Consider the following 20,022-nt stretch of genomic DNA (forward strand, 5'->3'; position numbering starts at 1 on the left):
ACACACAAAGGAGAACATTGGAAATAACAGGTACAATGCCTGGAGCTACTTTGGACTTAGATATCCACAGTGTCACAGAAAAAGATCCAGAAAACAGTCCTATTTACTGCATGTGGTAAAATGAACAGCCATCCAACATTCACAGCAGTGCTGGAGAACAAAGGATCTTTGATGCTGAGTTTGTTTTGAACTGTACCACAGTATTATGAACATTCGTGTTTTCAGGCAAGACACATGCTTAGTGTATGCTGTCACACAAGTTCTCTACACAAACAACACAGAAGCATGTATAACTAGGATCCTAAGGCTAGTCTGCTAGATGTCACTGTTTATCCCACCACAGGTTCATATCCTTCTGACATCTTTTTCTTTTTCAAGTATACATACAAAGAGAACTTCTGCCTTGATATCACATGCTATTTGTTATATTTCATTTATTCAAAAATCTTTGTTAAGGTTTGACTCTTCCTAAACTCTTCTTCAATCAGGATGCAAAATTATTTTCCAATTTTTTTAATTCTGTTGAAAGTTCTTCCCTGATTATATGTGACAAAAACATTCTAAATAAAATATTCCCATATTTTAGTCAGCACATAATTTAGATTACTAAAATGAGGCTTGCTAAATTATTCCATGGAATGGGTCAAAATACTGTTCATGCACAGATGCGTATTTACATAAATGAGGGACTAATTATATATTGATAGATATTAATGGCTATCTTAAAAATAATTGATTGTAATCAGAAATTTCTATATTATTTCAGAAGAAGAATATTTTTTCATATTTGTCTTTCTCAAAATCTTTCTAGAGAAAGAACATAATGCATCAGAATAATGCAGGGGTAAGCAAATCATTCTTGTCTGGTCAGGGGTTTTTAACACATTATTTTAATTGCCTGGTGTCTTGCAGTAGGTAATGATCCATATATTTTGTTCAAATTTGGTTTGGGGGAATTGTATGCTAAGGCAATTTTACATTGAAAAATCCATCTGAAAAGCTTTTAACTTAAAAACTAAGGCGTTAATGAAAAATGAAACAATTTTCTTTTCTTTCTTTCTCCTCCTTTTTGTGCTAAAACTGAATTTCCAATTTCTACCACAAGACTCAGATTGTAAAGACTTTTGTTTACCTACAAAGGAAGAAAAAAATTTAGAGCAAATAACCATTTTTATTGTAATTGATGTTCACTAAAAGCACATTGAGTTTAATTGAAATGTGATCTCTTCAGTTCAGATTATGTGAGATCTTGAAGGCAGGGATGATCTCAATTCTCTTGGCTTTGATAGCATCCAGACTGATTTTCTGACTAAGACATCTTACTGTTGCTTATTTAGCATTCATGTTTTGCTTATTATTCCAACTTCTTTTTTCTTAAATAGCATTCCTGGAATGCCCTACGTTCTTAGGTACATCATATACCTAAAGAAGTCTTTTGAAAGCATTCTGTTATGAATCACTTCCAAATCTGTCTTTGAGAAAAACAGAAAATAATAAATTCCAAAATAACTTTGCTATAGACTTCATTTCTTAGTAGAAATAATCACACAAAAGATAGCACCCATATGATATCATTGACCTTGTTTTGTGACTTTTAGTACATACTCATGAATGTGAAATACTGGTGTTGGCAAAAAGTGACTATCATATAAAATCTTTGAGGAAAACTCTCCTCTGCAGTGTTCACTTGTCAGATAGACACATTTCTTCTCTAGAAGATAGGAGGGGTTGTGGGTAGATTCTTGCCAATCCTTTCTTTCTGGTTGCCAAACACCCTCTTCCGGACTCTGGAGTGTTTTATAGGTTATTTAAAGAAAGGTTCTTGTAATTAAATGAAAAACCATAAGAAAACCATCCAAATGGAATGTGTCAATGTTTTCTTTCTCCAGATCTTTCTTAAAATTAAAACTCTCGTTGGTTTATTTGACTTTTGAATTTCTGCAGAATTTCATTATGGAAATTATGTTTGCTGGAGAGAAAAGTTTTGGACCCATGAGCAGTATAGCTTGGCTGAGATTAAAGGATGAGTTTCTTGCGTAGAAGAATAAAAAAAAGAGGTGTTTTTCTTTCCAATCCTTGACTTAAAATCTAGTGCAATGTCTAAGTTGAAGGTTTTAGAGAATTATCAGCTATTTTCTAGTATACTGAAGAGATAACAGATATTAACCCAGGACATTTGGGGGATTTTTCATGGTTGTAGTGTTGTTTCACACAGAACCCTTCTTGTTTTATTATTTTGGGGGTAGGATGGAGGGAGAGAGTGATGAATTGAATCATGTAAGCTTGTTTCCCCTTAATTTTTCCCCAATATGGTGCTAGGTTGGAGTCAATACTTGAAGAATTCAAGTAATTTAATTTAAACCCTCTACGATGCCCCCTCCCCCCTTTATAGTTAAAGACTATGATTCAAAACTGCTGACATGACCTCGGAAGCTTCACGAGAAGCATGACTTAGCTCAATCCTTTTCCGACAGGTTTTGTGCCATCAGCAGCAGTTCTGCGAGAGTGCCATGAGAACTCTCATTGCTTGGTTTCGCATTATAAACAAGGAGAACTAAGTTCAGGGGAGGCCACAACATACATCCGACCAAACAAAAGGCTCCTCAAATATCTTCAGTCTCTTTCCTAATATTTTCCAGTAGGGGGAACTAAAGACTCGCCTAGCAGAGGCTTGCTCTGCTCAGGGACCTGAGTGAGTTTCTGTCAGAAGCTTTACAGTCACCTGAACAAGCTTCAAACAGCTACCAGCGAGGCTGTGATCACACGTGGGCTCGGCCACACCGGCCACGCCAGGGCTCCTTAGAAAGTGGTTTCCGTCTGATTTAAAGTGGACTTCTCTAACTATCTCCAGCATCCAACAGAGTTTTTGTTTGGGATGTGCCGGTTTTATCGTGTTTGGGCTGAAATTCTGCTCTTGAGCTCCCTTTAGTCTAGTTGGGTTGTCAGCATTCTTAAATCAGAGCCCACTTTCCAAAATTCCTTCGCGAGGTGCTAGGGAGGGCGAAGACCCTATAAAACCACTTCCTCTAAGTGCTTTGATCTTGGACCTCCTCTGTTCCAAGAGTCTTCTGCAAGAACTCTTGTATCACAAAATCCCGAATTTACGCTCAGTGTTGGGAGGTCAGAAGGCAACCGAACAACATTAGCGGGATTCCAACCCTTCGCCTCTCCCCTCCTCCTGGGAATTCCGCTGCTAGCTGTAGATCTTGGCTAAAACAAGCCTTAAGAGGCTAGAGACACCCCCCTCACACACCGCTTATTTTTGAACGGTTGTCTTAAAACACATAGGAAGTATGTACACAAAACCTTTCTACTCAATAGGTGCTTTATGTTTGATCCCCTCTCCTTTCTTGTCCTCCCTGTTGGCCAGCTTCTCTTTTCTACTAAAGTGTGTGTGTATGTGTATGTGTGTGTCGGTGTGTGATTTTAACAGGTAATGAGGCTGTGCCCGGGGTCCTGGAAGATCATCTTTTTCCAGAAAAGCTCTTGTGCAGCTCCAGCAGACGGAGCGATGAATAATTAGGAAGGGCTTCCATGAAATCACTCACCGAGAAAATTACCTGCCCATTAAACGGGCCGCACGAGGAGCAGGAGACTGGAAGCCCACCTCACCCCTCCCGAGGAGGGAGGGAGGGGGACACCCGGGAGGCTCCTGGAACGGGAAAGAGTTGATGGCTAATCTTAGTCTTCTCTAGCCCGCAGCGTTTCCACATTGGTTCATTTCCGTCACCCCTAAGACTCATCGCTTGCCCGATTACCCCAGCTTCGAGGACCCAGGGGCAGGCTGTTGCCCCTTGCACTGGAGGATGACCTGGTGGAGGTGGAGATCTGGGTGCACCCCTTATCCTCCACCCACCATCAGGGGACCTACTCGGAGCAGCTCTTTCCTCCTCCTCTTTCCTATCCTGCCTCCTCGCTTTCCCTCCTCTAAGTCCTTCCAGCCCTAGGCAGCTGCTGGAGGAAGCGGACGCAGCGCAGCCTCTGCTGCCAAAGCCGCGGCTGCACGGGAAGGGGCTGGAGGCAGGAGGGCTCCGGGAGGCTGGACCAAGCGCTAGCATCCCCAGGGCTCCCAAGTCCGGGACTCCCTAGTCTAGCGGCGCTCACCCACAGCAGCTGGACTCTAGCTCGCTCCGGGGCGGCCCCTGGGGGTGGCCGCGGCCTCAGCCCAGCCCCTCCCTCTTCCCTTGCTCCCTCTCTTTGCCTCCCTCCTCGCTCCCTCACCACGTAGGAGTTCCCATTCTCCACCCCAGCCGTCCTGCTCTTCCCCCTTTCCTTCCTTTTAGAAACCAGAGACTCCGAGGGAGGCGACCAGGCTGCAGAGGAGAGGGCCGGCTCACAAAGTGCTGCTTTGACACATCCTTAGGATGGAAGTTAAGTGAAAGCAAAACAACCCAAACAAAACTCCGCGAAGTGGTGCTGCTACGGGGAAGGAGACCCGGGGGCTGAGAAAACCCGGTGGGCAGGCCAATGGTTGTTCCGCCGCGCGTTGGCAAGTTTGTGGAACACTTTCTAGGAATTAGGTCTTTTTTGTCCCCCGTCATCTTCTTGACTTCTGAAGAAAGAACTTGTGTTTGGATTGCAATGGAGTCTAAGGAGACAGTGCTAGACGCACGTGAATAGTCCCGCTGGCTGGGCTGAATTTGTGGGAAATTCGGAAGCCAGCCTGTGGAAGCACAGCAGCTCTGGAGTCCCTGGGGTTCATTCGGATGGCTACCAACCTGTCCCATGTCAGAACTCTTCGCCAACAGCTTCTGATGTTGCCATTTTGCTCCTCTTGACCTTAATTAATCTCTAGGAAAGTCTAAACTTCGGACCTACCTCTTTTTTTGATACTTATTTTTGTACTTCTGCTCTCTGGGATTGGTTTCTTAAACAATCGGGATCCTTTTTCATATGTCAAAATGAGTCCGCTGATGTTTACACTACTATTGCTCTTTGGATTTCTCTGCATTCAGATTGATGGTGAGTGAAAACCCCGTTTTTCTTTCTGAGGTTGTTGTGGCTTTTAAATAAAATGTCATTGTGGTTGGTAGTGTGATTTGGCCATGACCAGGCTCTTCAGGGGCAGAGGTGCCAAGTCTTTTGTTTCTAACCTGCTGTTAGTGGAACATAATATAGTCACCTATTGTTGTTACTGTAACTAATTAATTGAAGAGTTTTACAATAAGTGATAGACTCCCAGCTTAGAAGAGTAACCATTAAAAACAATGTCTTAAAAGAACTCGGCATGATTGTGGCCACTCTCTATTTGGTATTTGTTCTCGTATCTAAACTTTGGCTTAGGCATTCAGCTGCAGAGCTATAGTAGCTGATAACTTCCAGGTGCATTCATTGAGGAGGGATTTGATACTGGGCAGCTCAAGGTTCAAAGTGTGTCACCTGTGTGTCAGTGAATGCTATCCGGGCATGAAATCAGAATGAAGGATTCAGATCACAGAGAGAAAACTGTCACAAGTGGGACTGGGCGAGGCTCCAGGAAGGAGGCAGTATCCTCTATGGGCTGGCTGCAAGCTGGGAGCCCTCAGCTGAGTCCCCAGTGGACAAATACAATGGGGACTTGGAACAGGTGCTGTAGGTGTCTCCCTCTTGCTTGAGCCACTTTGTCAAGCCGACAGATCTACCTCTGGTTCTCCTGCTTTTGTTCACAGTTTCCAGGGCTATGCTCACTGACTAGCTGGGTCTTGGGAGATTAGGACAAAATCCATCTGTACTGTTTGCATGAGAAGGATTAAGAATTGTGAACATATTATGGGTTTGTTCTTTGAAAGTAAAAAAAAGAAAATGGTGTTGGCTTCTGGGACATTCATTTTTATATCAATGGCAAATGTTCTTTATGCAGTGTGTACTAAGCCGCTCACCCCAATCCCAGGAACTGAGCATGGGAATAATTTTCATTTTTAATTATGGTGCTTATAAAGACTCTGAAGTATTTTAATTCAAATGCTTAAGACATCAAGATACTATGTTGCTAGATAAACTTTCCTTCGAATTTATTTCTTGGGACATTGTCTAGCATTGCCCATCTGCAGGAGCTAACTTTGTGTCTAGAAGCTACTTTACAGAACCTAAGTACAGACTGAAAAGGAAGGCTAGCTATAAACACAAGGCAATGCATATGAGTTTACCTACTGTCAAGTGGCTGTTTTCAGTTGTGGAATGGAATATATGAGTTCAACATTCCCCCCTCCTCAGTGATAGGGATCTGGGAGGGGTGTCTGTGTGCACATTTCTCTCTTTCCTTGCCTAGTAGTAGAAGCTTAGAATTAGATCACTATGAGTGACACTGTGGTAATTTCTATAATCATGTCTATAATCATTATTCGTGCATTATCATTTCTAACAGGTTTGCTTTGACCATACATAGATGTCATCCAAATAAAAGGGTTTATATATTCCAAATATGTTAGACTATTGTATTAAGACTCTCCTATACCAATGTATTTATAAACTATGTATTCAACTGCAGAACTAGCACCATTTAAGAAAATCAAAGTCTAGAGGAAGAATACACTTAAATTGCTTAGTGGAAGTGAGGAAGGAATCTGAAAAGCCTGGTGTTACAGAATGTAGTTAATGTACCAAGGTATTTGGAAATGTAGGAAGCAAATGCAATAACCCGTGTGCTGGAACAGCAGTAAGGACACATTTTCTATCTTCCTTTTTTTCTCTCCCCGCTTCACGCACTCTGCCCCCCTCTTATCTGTTTTATCCTTCTCTCTTTTCTTTCCGTCTTTCTCCTGCATGTCCCCCCATCTTCTTTCTCCTCCTCCTCCTTATTTTACTTCTCTGAAGATATGTCTAGAACCTTTGTTCTGATTTCCCATTGTAAAATAAGGAGGCAGGTTTTTTTTTTTTTTTTTTTTTTGTCTGGACCATCTGCAAGAGAGCTCATGGTAATAAAATGAGAAATGCCTACAGGTAAAAGACTTAAGGCTGAAGAGGCAATGTTCAATTTCATATATGTAAAACTTGCTGGGTTGGGATCAAAAGCAATTATAGACACTCTTACTGAGTTCACACGTAACCATACATTTGACATTGGCTTGTCTTTGGATACTTCAGAATGGTCACAGCTCTTCCATGTGTATTGTTGAAAATTTGGGATGTGGACAATACTGCCATCTAGGCTGTTTCAATGCTTGGGACCCTGCATTCACATATCCAATGAGGAGACTGGTGTACAGCACCTCCAAGCGCACTGCCTTTCTGGATTCTGTGATATTTATTTACTTTTTGTCCTTCTTGGTGCTGTGGGCTTATTTTCCACATGAATTTCAAATTTAGAGAAGCTTGTACCATTCCAAAGATATACTGACTATCCTTGTGCTCAACATAGAAATTAATTTTATTCGGTGACAAATGATACATAGATTTGCATTAAAATTTGCTTGGTGGGTTATTTATATGTGCATTTTTATAGTGCTTGAAAAAAATGTTAGAGTTTTGCCTCCTCATAGAAAATATGTGCTAATATTATTTATGAGTTTTCAGATTTTTTTCCCTATAACAAGCCATAAAAATAAATATTTTAAGTTAGTTGAAAACTGCAGATGAACTTTTAAAAAAAATCTCTGATGTGAAAGTATTTTTTATTTGAAACAGATTAATAGCCATATGGAGGTTTTGCTCCCAGTGATATGGAATGTGTAATGAATTTAGCCTTTGTTTAGTAGATTCTGTTTTGAAATAATAGTGGTTTTTAACTCAGTTATAGGGAGAAAATTAGAATGACTATAAGATTTTAAATTATAATCCCATTCCATATATCAATTTCATATTTTTCAAATCTTCTGAATGGTGTTTTTACAATGATAATGATTTTCTCTTTTTTCCTTACCTATTCTTAAATGACATGACACACGTGGTATTTGGGGAGATAAAGATAATGTGTGTGTGCAGGGAAGATGCATAATCTCGCATAGGTTTGTACATTTTGCTAAAGTGCTTCTTTCAGTAATGGGCTCATTATCGTAGCCATATGTAGCCCATTTCAGAACTTGAATTGCACATGAGTAACCTGAAATTTGTTCTTGTAGCTAAGCAGTAATATCACATTTGAATTGGCTTTGTTTGAATAACCTTTGATGCTATGCAACATGTGGACCATAAACCAAAAGGATTACTTAGAACATTAAACAAGAAAATCTTCAAGTAAAAGTCATGATTATACACACAAAAACCCCAGCTCTTGTCATTTTACTCCTGGGCAGCTTGTAAAAAATAGCATCTTTGACAGTAAAAATATAGATAAGTGTGGAAATGGCTTAAATATGGATACATGTACAGTGGGAGATAGGCTTCTCACTGTCTCCCTCCCTCTGAATTTTCCCCTATGGGGGGTACATATGGGTATGTATGTGTGTGTATGTATGTATTTAGGAATATATAATTTTGAAGTGTATGAAGTAAGAGATGAATTTACTTTCCATGAGCAATTTGGTTTCTGAACAATATATGAAAGGGGGAGCAGTTCATCTACCTTTCTTTCTTATTTTTCTTTACTGCTGCCTCCTTCCCTCTGCTTTCTTCTTATTCCTCTTCCCCTCCTTCCTTTCTTCCTTCTTTCCTTCTTTTTTATTCTTTTTCTATATATTTTTGACAATGTAATGGAATTGGAGACATTTGAAGAGAGAAGATAGTTGACAGTCTTTATGAAATGATAATTGATAAAATCTGTATCTAAGGGTGTAAATTAATAGTTGTTGGTCTTAATTATATTTACCTTTGGTTTACCCATTCTCACTTTTCTTTAAGTAAACTAAGTAAACTATATAATTTTAAATAAACTTGCTATGTATATATATATATATACATATATATATATATATACTATATTTCTCAAAACTAGAGAAACTTAAGTTAAAGACCCGAGTTCAAGCAGAAATGAAATCTTATAAAATACCATTTTATAGAATTAATTTTAAATAATACAATTGTCATGTCTTCTATAGTTTCTCCAGGTACACACCTGTCAATTTTAATCAATATATGACATGGCATTAATTTTCTTCTTAAAAAATATTGAATGAAGTATAACTGAATGATTATAATATTTTGAGGAAAAAGTTTTACAAAATTCTTTGTTGAGTCTTTTAGCATGGTGCTATGACAAGATGGGTATGTAAAACTGTTTGTGGCATGCATGTTCCATACCCACTCCTACTACCTATCTATAATTCAGAATAGTGCTGAAGTCACTAGGCCTCAGTTATTTTCATTTCCTTCTTCATTTCAGCCACTCCTTATAATCTTTCATCTTATCCATATTTAGGCTCTAAAAGTACCTTTAAAATTGCCTAATCATTTCATAGAAGAGTTGGAGATCTTAAGAATTCATCTTTATGTGTCCATACTCAGCATATCTTCAGTGCCTGCAGCAATGCTTGCCAGGTCCCTCTGGCTATGTGACATCTTGGTTTAACAACTACTGACACTATGGAAAACTCAAGTCCAAGATAAAACATGTTCATCTTGTAATTGTTTCCATCTAAGTAAATGGTGTCATTATTTACAGTTTTCATGATCCAAAACAGTGAGCCATTTTTGACTTAATCTCCTAGCTCACATCTAGCTCCTTATAAAACAATGAAACTTAGCCTAATTTTGTGATTTTTTTCCAATATCTTATGAATAATTTTAGATACACACTAAATTGAAAATAATTTTCAGTGAATATCAAATTTTACCCAGACTCTGTAATTATTCATTCTGCTTTATTAATACATACTTACTAATTTATTTCTTTTGTTAAGTATCACTTCACCTTTCCCTTCCTAGTTCTCCATACCTAAGCCAAGGGGATCTTTAGAACACGTGTGAATGAGACGTATACTTGCCTGTAGTTCTTTGCTCATGGTTTCCACTAGGTCTGGTCCAAGGATATAAGGAAACTGAGTTTCGACTGTCTTCTACCTGTTTGCCTCCAATGGGTCAGATTATCTATCTAGAATACCGATTCTGAATTTTGGGTGAAGTCTTTTAGCTTACTCAAGGCCTTTGTATTTGATCTTTCCTCTGAAGAAAATGCCCGTATCCAGATCTTCATATTGGAAAAGTTTTTCAATTATTTAATAATGTCATTATTCCAATATGATGCCTTTGGAAACACAGATGTGAAAAAAAACCTTCCATTACTAAGATAACAAACTGAGATAATCAAGATATAAAGAGAGGCATATTTGGGGCTTAGAATTGTGGCAGTTTCTGTCCTTGCTGGTAGGCCCCGATTTTCTCGGCATGTAAGGCTGAAGAAATTAATGTGAGAACCAAGTGGAATGATAACACTGCTCATGTCTGTCATGACCAGGAAGCAAAACAGAAGAAAGAGAAGTTGCTGAGGTCCTAATCTAAGATCATACAAGAGTTGTCCAAAACCATCACATTCAACTCCACCTCATGAAGTTCCCACCACATCCCAACTCTGCCACCTTTCAGACCTTTGGGGCATGTTTAAGTTTTAAATTATAACTGTTGGACACCCTATTTAAAATTTATCCTTTCAAAATACTATTTGGCTTCCCTCTTTACCTGTTTTAAAATATGTTTTATGTTGCTCACCGCTAGTTGGAGAAAAGTGCATGTGTCTGTAACCATCTGGTTGAGAAAATGTAAAGGAACTGACATTTTAGATGATCTGCAAGCAAAAGATCAAGGGTGGCACACTTACAGGAAATCTTTCAAAAGATATGAGGTCCTCTAGTCGCAGATGATGAACTTTTGATTTCAAGTTTCTTTTGCTGGCTAGTTCTTGAATATTCTGGGGAAGTGCCCAGAAAGATGTGGTATACATAGTGGCTTAGCCTCACTATGAAGAACTCTAAGCTTCGAACAAGAATATTTCATAATGGTTGATAAGGTAACTTGTACAAACGTTGCTCTGGAAGGTGATACCATCTTCATTATATTGGACTCTAAACACATTTACCTTACATTTTCATAGGAGACTGTTGATAATTACTAAAGCCTAGGATTGTCTTTCCAATAAATATTTTTGAAAACAGTTTGGAAGAAGTGGTTAGTTAGTATCTCTGTAATGAAGACATGCAGAAACAGGAGACACTAACTTCTTCAGCCAGCAGTCAATAAGTATAGCCAGACATAGGTTTGTCATCAGACTTCTGCATTAAGCCCTTATGCCGGGGACTTAGCTTTGACTGTCATGTTTACCAGTGTGTCTCCAATGCCTCAAGCACTGAAGGACAGACAGCCCACAGTCAAATATTTGTTGAGTAAATGAACTTGTGCTGATGGAGCGCTTTTGAGATGCTGAGTTGTATAACTTGGCCCAACACAGGAAATACAATATGAAGGTGTGTGTGTGTATGCATTGGAAACTATAGAAATTGATGAATAAAGTTATCAAATATGCATAATAACAGAAGGGATATAATTCCTGGCTATTCAGTGTTATGCTTTCTGCTTGTCAAGAAACACAGAATTATCCATTTGCTCTAATATACCTCCTTTCTAGCAAGCAGAGAGTATTTTCTACAATGCTTACCACAGTCCTCTTGTTTTCCTCCCACATGACCACTGCTGTATTTTTTAGTATAGCACTAACTGTTATTCCACAATAACCATACACCATCACTTTCTAGGGACACTGATTTATGTGATGATATCTAGTCCAAGAATTGAGTTTGTTGTACATTTAATACACATTTAAAATTCTATAAAATATTACAACAAATGCAAATGATTGCTTTCATTTAGAAGGAGAATCAAGTAGCTAAGTTCTCAAATTAATCCCCAATATATAATACTGTAGTAATTGAAAAAGTTTATTGAAAGAAGCTAAAAAGTAATATCTCCCATGATACAAGTTATCCTGCTATACTCACATTTGCCGTGATTGAGGGTCTGTTGTCAATGATGTTAAACTGAGATATGATTGCAGATTTAACAAGTAGAACCTCTAAACACTGATTTAATTTTAGATATTATTTTTATTTATTATATGTGAATTTATGTATAGAGTGATGGGTATACCCATTTCAAGATAACATGGGTATAATGTAACACGAGGACCTGCTTGTTGGGGTTTTTGTCTTGCCCAGTTTCTGCAGCTGCTTAGTCCCAAAGAAAATGACACAGAGGTCTCATTAAATTATAAACTGATTGGCCCATTAGCTCAGGCTTCATATTAGTTCTTATAACTTATATTAACCTATTATTCTTATCTATGTTAGCCACATGGCTCAGTACCTTTTTCAGTGAGGCAGCTCAGTCTTGCTTCTTCTGTGATCTGGGCAGGACTGGGGAGGAATGGGCTTCCTCCACCCCAGCATTCTCCAGTTCTCATTGTCCCACCTTTATTTCCTGTCTGGTTGTCCCACCTATACTTTCTGTACCAATCAGCATTTATTTAAAACATGATTGCCAGAATACAGACAATTCTCCCATGCCACTTCCCCCTCTTTTTTAAAAAACAAGGAAAATATCCATAGTCCGTTTTATGGAAATGTGGGCATAGTATTCCAGGCTACTACTGGCGGTTGAGGGCACTGATAATCTTATGGGGACCTAAAGAAATTTTAGAGTTATGATCAAGTTCTGACTGGAGTATCCTGTGAGGCTTGATCATCTCAGGCAGCATCTTGAATCTGTTCTGGATGTAGAACTCAGACATCTGGGCCATCTTTTCCTATTGGACATTTCTCAGGTGGTCTTCCTTGATCAAACCTGAGTTTTCTTAACTCAGAACGAATCCACAGCCTTTCATTTCCTGTGAAAACAAAAGCACAATCTCTTCTCTAAAGTAACATACCTTTTGACTTCAATTTTGAAATCAAGGTATTTTCAAAATACCTATCTTGGATTAATTCTGAAGCAATTATAAGCAAATATCTTTTAGCAGCTGTTGATACTTCCTCAGCATTCAAACAATTTAAAGAGAGCATAATAACACACAGTATCGAGATTCTCTGTGTATTTTCATTCTATGTGGCTTTATTTTAACCTCTATTTCTTTTATTTTTACATTTAACTTTTGGCTTTTTGAGACAGGTTCTCTGTGTATTTTTGCCCTGGAACTCCCTCTGTAGACCAGGCTGTCCTTGAACTCACAGAGATTCTCCTGTCTCTGCCACCCCAGTTCTGGGACTAAAGGTGTGTGCTACCACACCTTGAACTCACAGAGATCTGTCTGAGGCACCCTGCCAGCAAGCAAGCTGCAGCAGTGTGCTCACAAACCACATTCAAATGCTCCTTAGTCAGACCGTCTGCCTGAAAGAGTCAGAACAGCCCAGAAAGCTGGTATTTTAAAATGGCACAGCTTTTTTCCTGCTATGGCTGAATACCAAAAAACATGTGATCAGCTTTTTATCAACACCATTTAAGTGTTTCTAGGCAGGACCTCTTAAAAGAGCTGCAAGGCATTATAGCTAAAGCTGAGTCAGGAAGCCTCTCTTAGATGAGAGCACTTGCCTCTAGCAAGCAGAGTAGATCTGAGAAATTAATTCTCCCAAGAAGCCACACTTTACTCTATTCTTTTCTGTCTAGAATTGCTTCCCAAGTCTGTCAGGCTTTATGTGGATGCAGTTGTCCACACGTTGGCGCCATTCTGTAACATGTGGGCCCCTTTATTGGGGTTTCTGTCCTGCCAAGTTCCCACAGCCAGTTAGCACCAAAGAATCAGACTAAATTCTACATTAGAGATATAACCTGGTTGGCCCATTAGCTCAGGCTTCTTATTAGCTCTTGTAGCTTATATTAACTCATTATTCTTATCTATGTTAGCCACATGGCTCTGTACCTTTTTCAGCGGAGCAGGTCACATCTTGCTTCTTCTGTGGTCTGGGAAGGACCGGGGAGGAATGGGCTTCCTCTTTCCCAGCATTCTCCTGTTCTCATTGCCCCATCTTTACTTTCTGTCTGGTAGTCCCACCTATAATTCCTGCCTGGCCAATTAATGCTTATTTAAAGGATGATTGACAGAATACAGACAATTCTCCCACACCAGTATAGAGTCTGTATTTTCACACCAGAAGCCAACTGTTGAAGTCAGTTTTTCCTTCACTGCCTTTAACTTTTGAGCCATCTAGACTGGATACTCATTCTAGTTTTAAGAAATTATTAAAGAAGTTTTAACTGGGAAATTCATTGCAAATCTCAGATAAAGTCTGAAATAGATACTCTCAAATTTGATCTGTATATATTTTCCTTAATTAGCCTTATACATTTCCATATGCTATATAGTTTCTGACTCAAGCACAATGTTTGGTGATTTTAGGTATAAGTTCAGAATTGTACAGTCTCACTAGAATCTAATTTTAAAGTGATTTTAACCCTAGAAACAACTCTGTTGTCTTTTTGTTTTTCTATGCAAACTTTCTCTGTGTAGTCCTGGCTATCCTGGAAATAGCTTTGTAGACCAGGCTGGCCTTGAACTCACAGAGATCTGCATCTGCCTGCCTCCCAAGTGCTCTGTAAAAGAGTCTATCACCACCACTCAGCTCTATCATAGATTCTTATGAGGAATAAATGAAAATGTATTAAACAAGTATATATGAATAAAAATAAATGAACAATGCTCTGATGTCTTATATTTTATAAAAGTCATCAAAATGTTATATATTACTTCAATTAGTCACGGTTTATTTTATTATTATTTTCTGACTTGTATAAACAAGGAAATAACTGGAAAGATTTTGGCTATCAAACACTAGCTTTGGCTTCATTGTGGACACACGTTCACAGTAAATTTTGTAAGTATTTCCTAGCATGAATCTTCAGATCACTTACATGAATTTCTGTTGTTGCTTAAGTGGACTCATCTGCGACCACACCTATGCAACCGTGACAGGCATGCTATGACATGTGTTTCCATTGCATCATACACTATTACAGAATGCTTAGCATTCCCAAGTGAATAGTGTTATGACAGAAAGGAGTAAATAAGGGGAGGCATGCTACAAACAACAATATTTGTTAGCCAATAATATATGATGGTATAATTGTGTAGTTTATTTCATGTGGATTTGCATTTTACACTCATATTTTAATATTTTTGCTTATTCTTTGTGGTTTTTGCCTATATTTATTGTTTAAAAAATATCATGGAGATAATTTTTATATAAGACAATCCCATTGAGTTCTAAATAAATATACTTTCCAATTTTTTTCTAAATCATCTTTCAGGCAGTAAAGAGGTTGATTTTAGTATCATTTTGCAATTATCCATTATGTAGATTTGCATAATGACTGCTTGTATGTGTTAGAAAGGATGGCTTAAATAACATAAAATATCCTTACCACTGAGGAAGGGATTGGACTAGTTGTTTTATTACTAATTGTTTAGATTCTTACAAAACAAAAAAAAATCAAAACCGACCACAACTAAAATGAAGAGCTTTGACTGTTCATTCTCCAAGGCCTCTTTCCATATTAGGTTCTTTTATTTATTTCAGGCTGAGTACATTATAGCTGAATGATTTTAAAAGAAACAAAAATCAGACTAGGCAATACCCATAACTGTAACCTTACCGTCATATAGAACTGTTGTGATCTGTTGCCCAGACTATGGGTATTTCATACCCATGTTTTGGTTTGGATGCAGTGATACGTTTATACAAGTAAAAAAAATGGGCAAATATTCCAAATCTGTGATTTTGCTTCCCATTTCTCTCATTGTTAATAACTGACTTTATATTGTCTTTATGAGCAAATGGAGTTTAAAATTGGAGCTAAGAAAAGCAAAGAGAGCTCCTGACCTTGAGAACTGAAACCCTGTGCAATGCTGTGGTTTTAGCAGACATTTTTAAATGTCTGTGGCTACGAGTGATGTGTGATATCTTTGTTTTTAGTCTCAAGCCTTTTAGAAATTAGCTAACGATCATGGCAGACCACTCAGGGATCCCATTGCACTGCCTTCAAATTCCAACAACTCCTGACTTTAAAGCAGCCTGGGATTTAAGGGATTTGCCCAAAACTTCTGACATGGCTAGAACTAATTAACATGTCTATATGCACCATGAAAACAGGAGGGTTTTCAAATTAGAGACATCATTAGTTTTTTCTTTTAAAATGTGTAAATTTTTATAACTCAAGGTTAGAGGTTAAGGCTTTCTGATGTATGTTCTCAAGTACTAGCAAATGCTACAATATGCTTAAAATAATTTGTTGATATGTGTGAAAATTAGAATGTAATTTTTAAAATTACATTAAATTAAGGGAAATTTAAGATGAATTTAGCAGCAAGACATTTTGCTTGTGAACTTTAAAGTGAATGTCTGCATGTTGCCAAATAACAGTGTAGTAGTTACTAAAAGCTGAGTGCATGAGTGCGTTCTTGATCCACTCAATTAGAGAAGACTTTTCTCTTGTCCATAGGTATACACAATAGCCTATGTGTTCAAACATTCACGTAAATATCAATAGAAACTTTTCTTAACCAAATTCTATTCTATCCTTCTCATTCTTGTTATGGGCTGTAGGAGAAACTAAATACACAAGAGAAAACTGTCAGTTTAACTTCTTAATACTTTTTGTTTTTAAAACAGGGTTTCATGGTTATGTTCAATTCATCTAGACCTTAATATGTGGTCCAGACAGGCCTGAAATTCAAGGTGATCCTCCTACCGCAGCCTCCAAAGTACTGGGCATACAGACATGTCTAGGTAGAATGTAGCCCTATAAAAGGAAATACTAGTACGGGGGATATCAGTTGACGGACTGCTTGCATAGTATGCTTAGAATTCCCACTTTGATTCCTGGTATAATCTGGGTGTGGGGGCACATAACTTGTTGAAGAGGTAGACATGTGGCTATCAGACTTTCAAGATCATCCTCTACTACACTGGGCATTCCGGTCAACCTGATTTAAAAAATCTTGCCTGTCAAAGAGAAGGGAAGAAAGGAAAGAGTGAATCTAGGCAATCAGGGCTGGTGCTGCAATATATTTTTTTTTATTCAAAATAGAATTTGAAAAAAGAGAAAATTTTCCTTGGTGATGCTAACATGATATTTCTCTCTGTATTTTTGTTTTTGTTGTTATTTTTTAGAAACAGGGTCTTCAGATCAAAAATGGCTTGAAACCCACTATACCATTCAGGGTGGCCTCAAACTCCCAGAGATCCACCTGCCTCTAACCACCTAAGTAATGACATGAAGGGCATGTGGCATCTTGCATAGTCTGCATTTATTTTTGCAACCTTAATTTCAAGTTGAAAACCAGCAATGCAAAAATATTCAGGTTGTGCATGAGCCTCATGCTTCCAAATATTAAAGTTATCATTTGATCTCACCTCCCCAAAGAATGATCAGTGTGTTTGGTGACATTATCATTTAAAAAAAGAAATGAAGTAACAAATACATGAGAAGTGTTTTTCCTGGCTCTCATGAAAATATGTAAGTTTGAAGTAAGGTGTCCTCCTAAGTGTTTTCATACCTATTTCTGCTTTTTGAAAACCTGGGTGATGTCAAAATTTAATGTAAAATAAGAAGAGAATCAGAAAAAAAACCCACATACAAAGTATGGGTGCTTATTTGGAGAAGAGGCAAATATAAGTTTTTATGTCAAGACACATGGGTATAAAATAAAAATAAAAGCAGATTTTGAATCCTACTATTTTCTCATGGTTTTACAAACTACTTATATTTCCAGGAGAAAATTTTCCAGGTTCAGATGTGTTCTTATTCTTTTTGGTGAGATTCTAAGAGATGCAAAGGTTATCCATTAGAAATTTTGAAATTTTCTAGGTTTTTGTTGGTCTCAGTTATATGTCTTCTTATGTTGCATTTAAATTCCAAGTTAACTCAACTTTTGTCTTCTAAAGGGTTTTTCTTTTCAATCTTTTTAACCAGGGATTGAACTTGCACACAAATAAAACCAGACAAATGCTTTTATAGGCTGATTTCTGCCAGGATTCAATGCTAGACGTCATAAACATGGACTGCTCTGGCAATGCATGCATAACTTTTGTATTTGTTGTGATCCAAGAAGTGAACAGATATATTTGGGAAGGTGAACCTTCTGAGCTATGATACACCAAGAGGATGTATTGAAAAATGAAAACTGAGCATCCAAATGAATTGATTGTCCCAACCTTTGAAGGCCAGCGACATAGCAAGTAGACCAGTTGATATTTAGTTCGACGGATTGTTCACATTCACATAAAACAAAATTATTTAGCATTTGTTGAATCCGTCTTGATAATCAATTGGGGATCAAATGCAAGAGAACATGTGTCTGCTTTGTATGAAGCCAAATTCTTCTGTTTTTCTCTTAGCGCAGAGGACATGCCTTCTTCCCTGGCTGATATTGGTTGCTAGGAGAAGTGCACTCGGTTGCTTGCTTCATAGCCATCAGTAAAACTAAAGAGTGTATTGAGTGAGAGAAAAAGGGAGAACACAGGGCAGGCCATGAATCATGACTTGTCTCCAGTGTGTCCACTCTGGTTCCACTTTTTCTTTTTTTTTCCTGTGAAAACTTTTGTTTTTACCAATGATGCTTTCTTTCAGCCATTATCCTTAATCCTTCTGGTGCCTGAGGGGATGAGAGCTGCTGAGGGGTGGCTGTGCCTTGGAGAGTCCACTCAGAGCCATAATGAAAGCCTTGAGAGTTATTCATGGGGCCACGTGAGCAAGAATGCCTTGTTCAGTGAATAGCTTCAGTCAGTTGCCTTTGAGATGGAGTGATTAATACCTTCTGCTTTTAATGGTGGGGAAAGGCAGACAAGAAAGGTCTTCCAACTACTTTAGCCATTTTTCAAATTAGATCTTCTACATTGTCCAAGCTTTTGACAATGAAGTTGCTAAATGTTCAATACCTGTGATAGTCTTTTTCAAAGCATAGTGTGTTGTGAACTGTTAATTGAGACTACTGTCAAATGAAATAAAACTGCCAAAATATCCCCAGAAGTACTGCCGAAAGAAAGAAAGAAAGAAAGAAAGAAAGAAAGAAAGAAAGAAAGAAAGAAAGAAAGAAAGAAAGAAAGAAAGAAAGAAATTTAGCCAGTGTCAGATCTTGGCAATGTTCGTCTTGATATTGAAGTACAAATCTGCTGTTAGTCTTTCTTCTCAGTGTTGTTTAGGCAGGTCTGATACAAAATATCCATTTGTTTGATGAAGCAACTAATTACAATGCTCTGGAGAGTTTAGAGAGACATCTAATGAGAAAGTGCTAAGGGTGGCAGGTGTTAGTTACCCAAGAGCACTTGTAGTTAAGGACACTTTGTGGTTTGCAAAGTTATTATTTATGTGGCTATAAATATATGTGAGTATTTTATATATAGGATAGTTTTGCATGAATTAGTATAGAAGACACATGTATAAATCTCAAGTCTTTTTTACGTCTTTTATTATGTGACATATATAGCATAGTTCAGATAATTGCTTGAGGTTTAAGACCCTTGTTGATCACCTGACTGCATCAGTAGAAGAGCTGATTTGGTTTGGGGATCCTGTGGGCCATACCCAAGGCATGTCATTTGATGCTAGGAGGCTGTTAGAAGAGAGAAGGTAAATGAAATCAAGCTTTAGTGTGCCTTGAAAACGTATTCTTTATCCATCCTTTTTGTTTTTGAAGCCTCAGCCTTTTCTAATCCTTCTATTCATTTTCACATCCAGAAATCCTTGCTTTAGTCTAACTACGAGAACAAGCGGCATTTAAAACACCTTGTGCTGTTTCTTAGAATCTGTTTTTCACTCCGTAGAGGTGAAATATCTTGTTAAGAGGTGGTAATACCCAAGGGCCATCAGAGATGGAAATGTAACGATTTGATGAATGACGTCTAGAGATCAGTGTTGAACGAGGTCTGATTTAACATCTTTATTAGTGATATACGAATAAAGTGATAAGGAAATTCTATTCCTCCACATTAGAAAACCAGTGTGATCTCCCTCCATCTCAGAAAGCATGCCTAATGACTCGCTCAGATGTCAGTAGGAAAGAAAAGACTCTTAGCACAGTAAGAACCTATGCTTTATTTAGTACGTCAATGTAAACTAATTCTTCAGGGAAGTAATCAGAAATCTAGACATCCAAGTAGAGCGAGAAGCTGGCAAAGCAATAACACTGAAAGG

General features: G+C 38.0%; 1 protein-coding gene across 9 annotated transcripts in view; it reads left to right on the top strand.

The window, feature by feature from the left end:
• The first annotated feature begins 4,293 nt into the window (after positions 1-4,293).
• Positions 4,294-20,022, top strand: part of Robo2 (roundabout guidance receptor 2) — a 522,758-nt gene continuing 507,029 nt past the window's right edge. For all 9 annotated transcript variants that reach the window (XM_057763633.1, XM_057763635.1, XM_057763628.1 and 6 more), the window contains exon 1: positions 4,294-4,962. In XM_057763633.1, coding sequence (XP_057619616.1) covers positions 4,902-4,962 — 61 coding nt within the window. In that variant the 5' untranslated portion in view covers positions 4,294-4,901. The remainder of the gene's footprint in view (positions 4,963-20,022) is intronic.

This window comes from Chionomys nivalis, chromosome 3 (genome assembly GCF_950005125.1).
Source record: "Chionomys nivalis chromosome 3, mChiNiv1.1, whole genome shotgun sequence".
Classification (NCBI taxonomy): Eukaryota; Metazoa; Chordata; class Mammalia; order Rodentia; family Cricetidae; genus Chionomys; species Chionomys nivalis.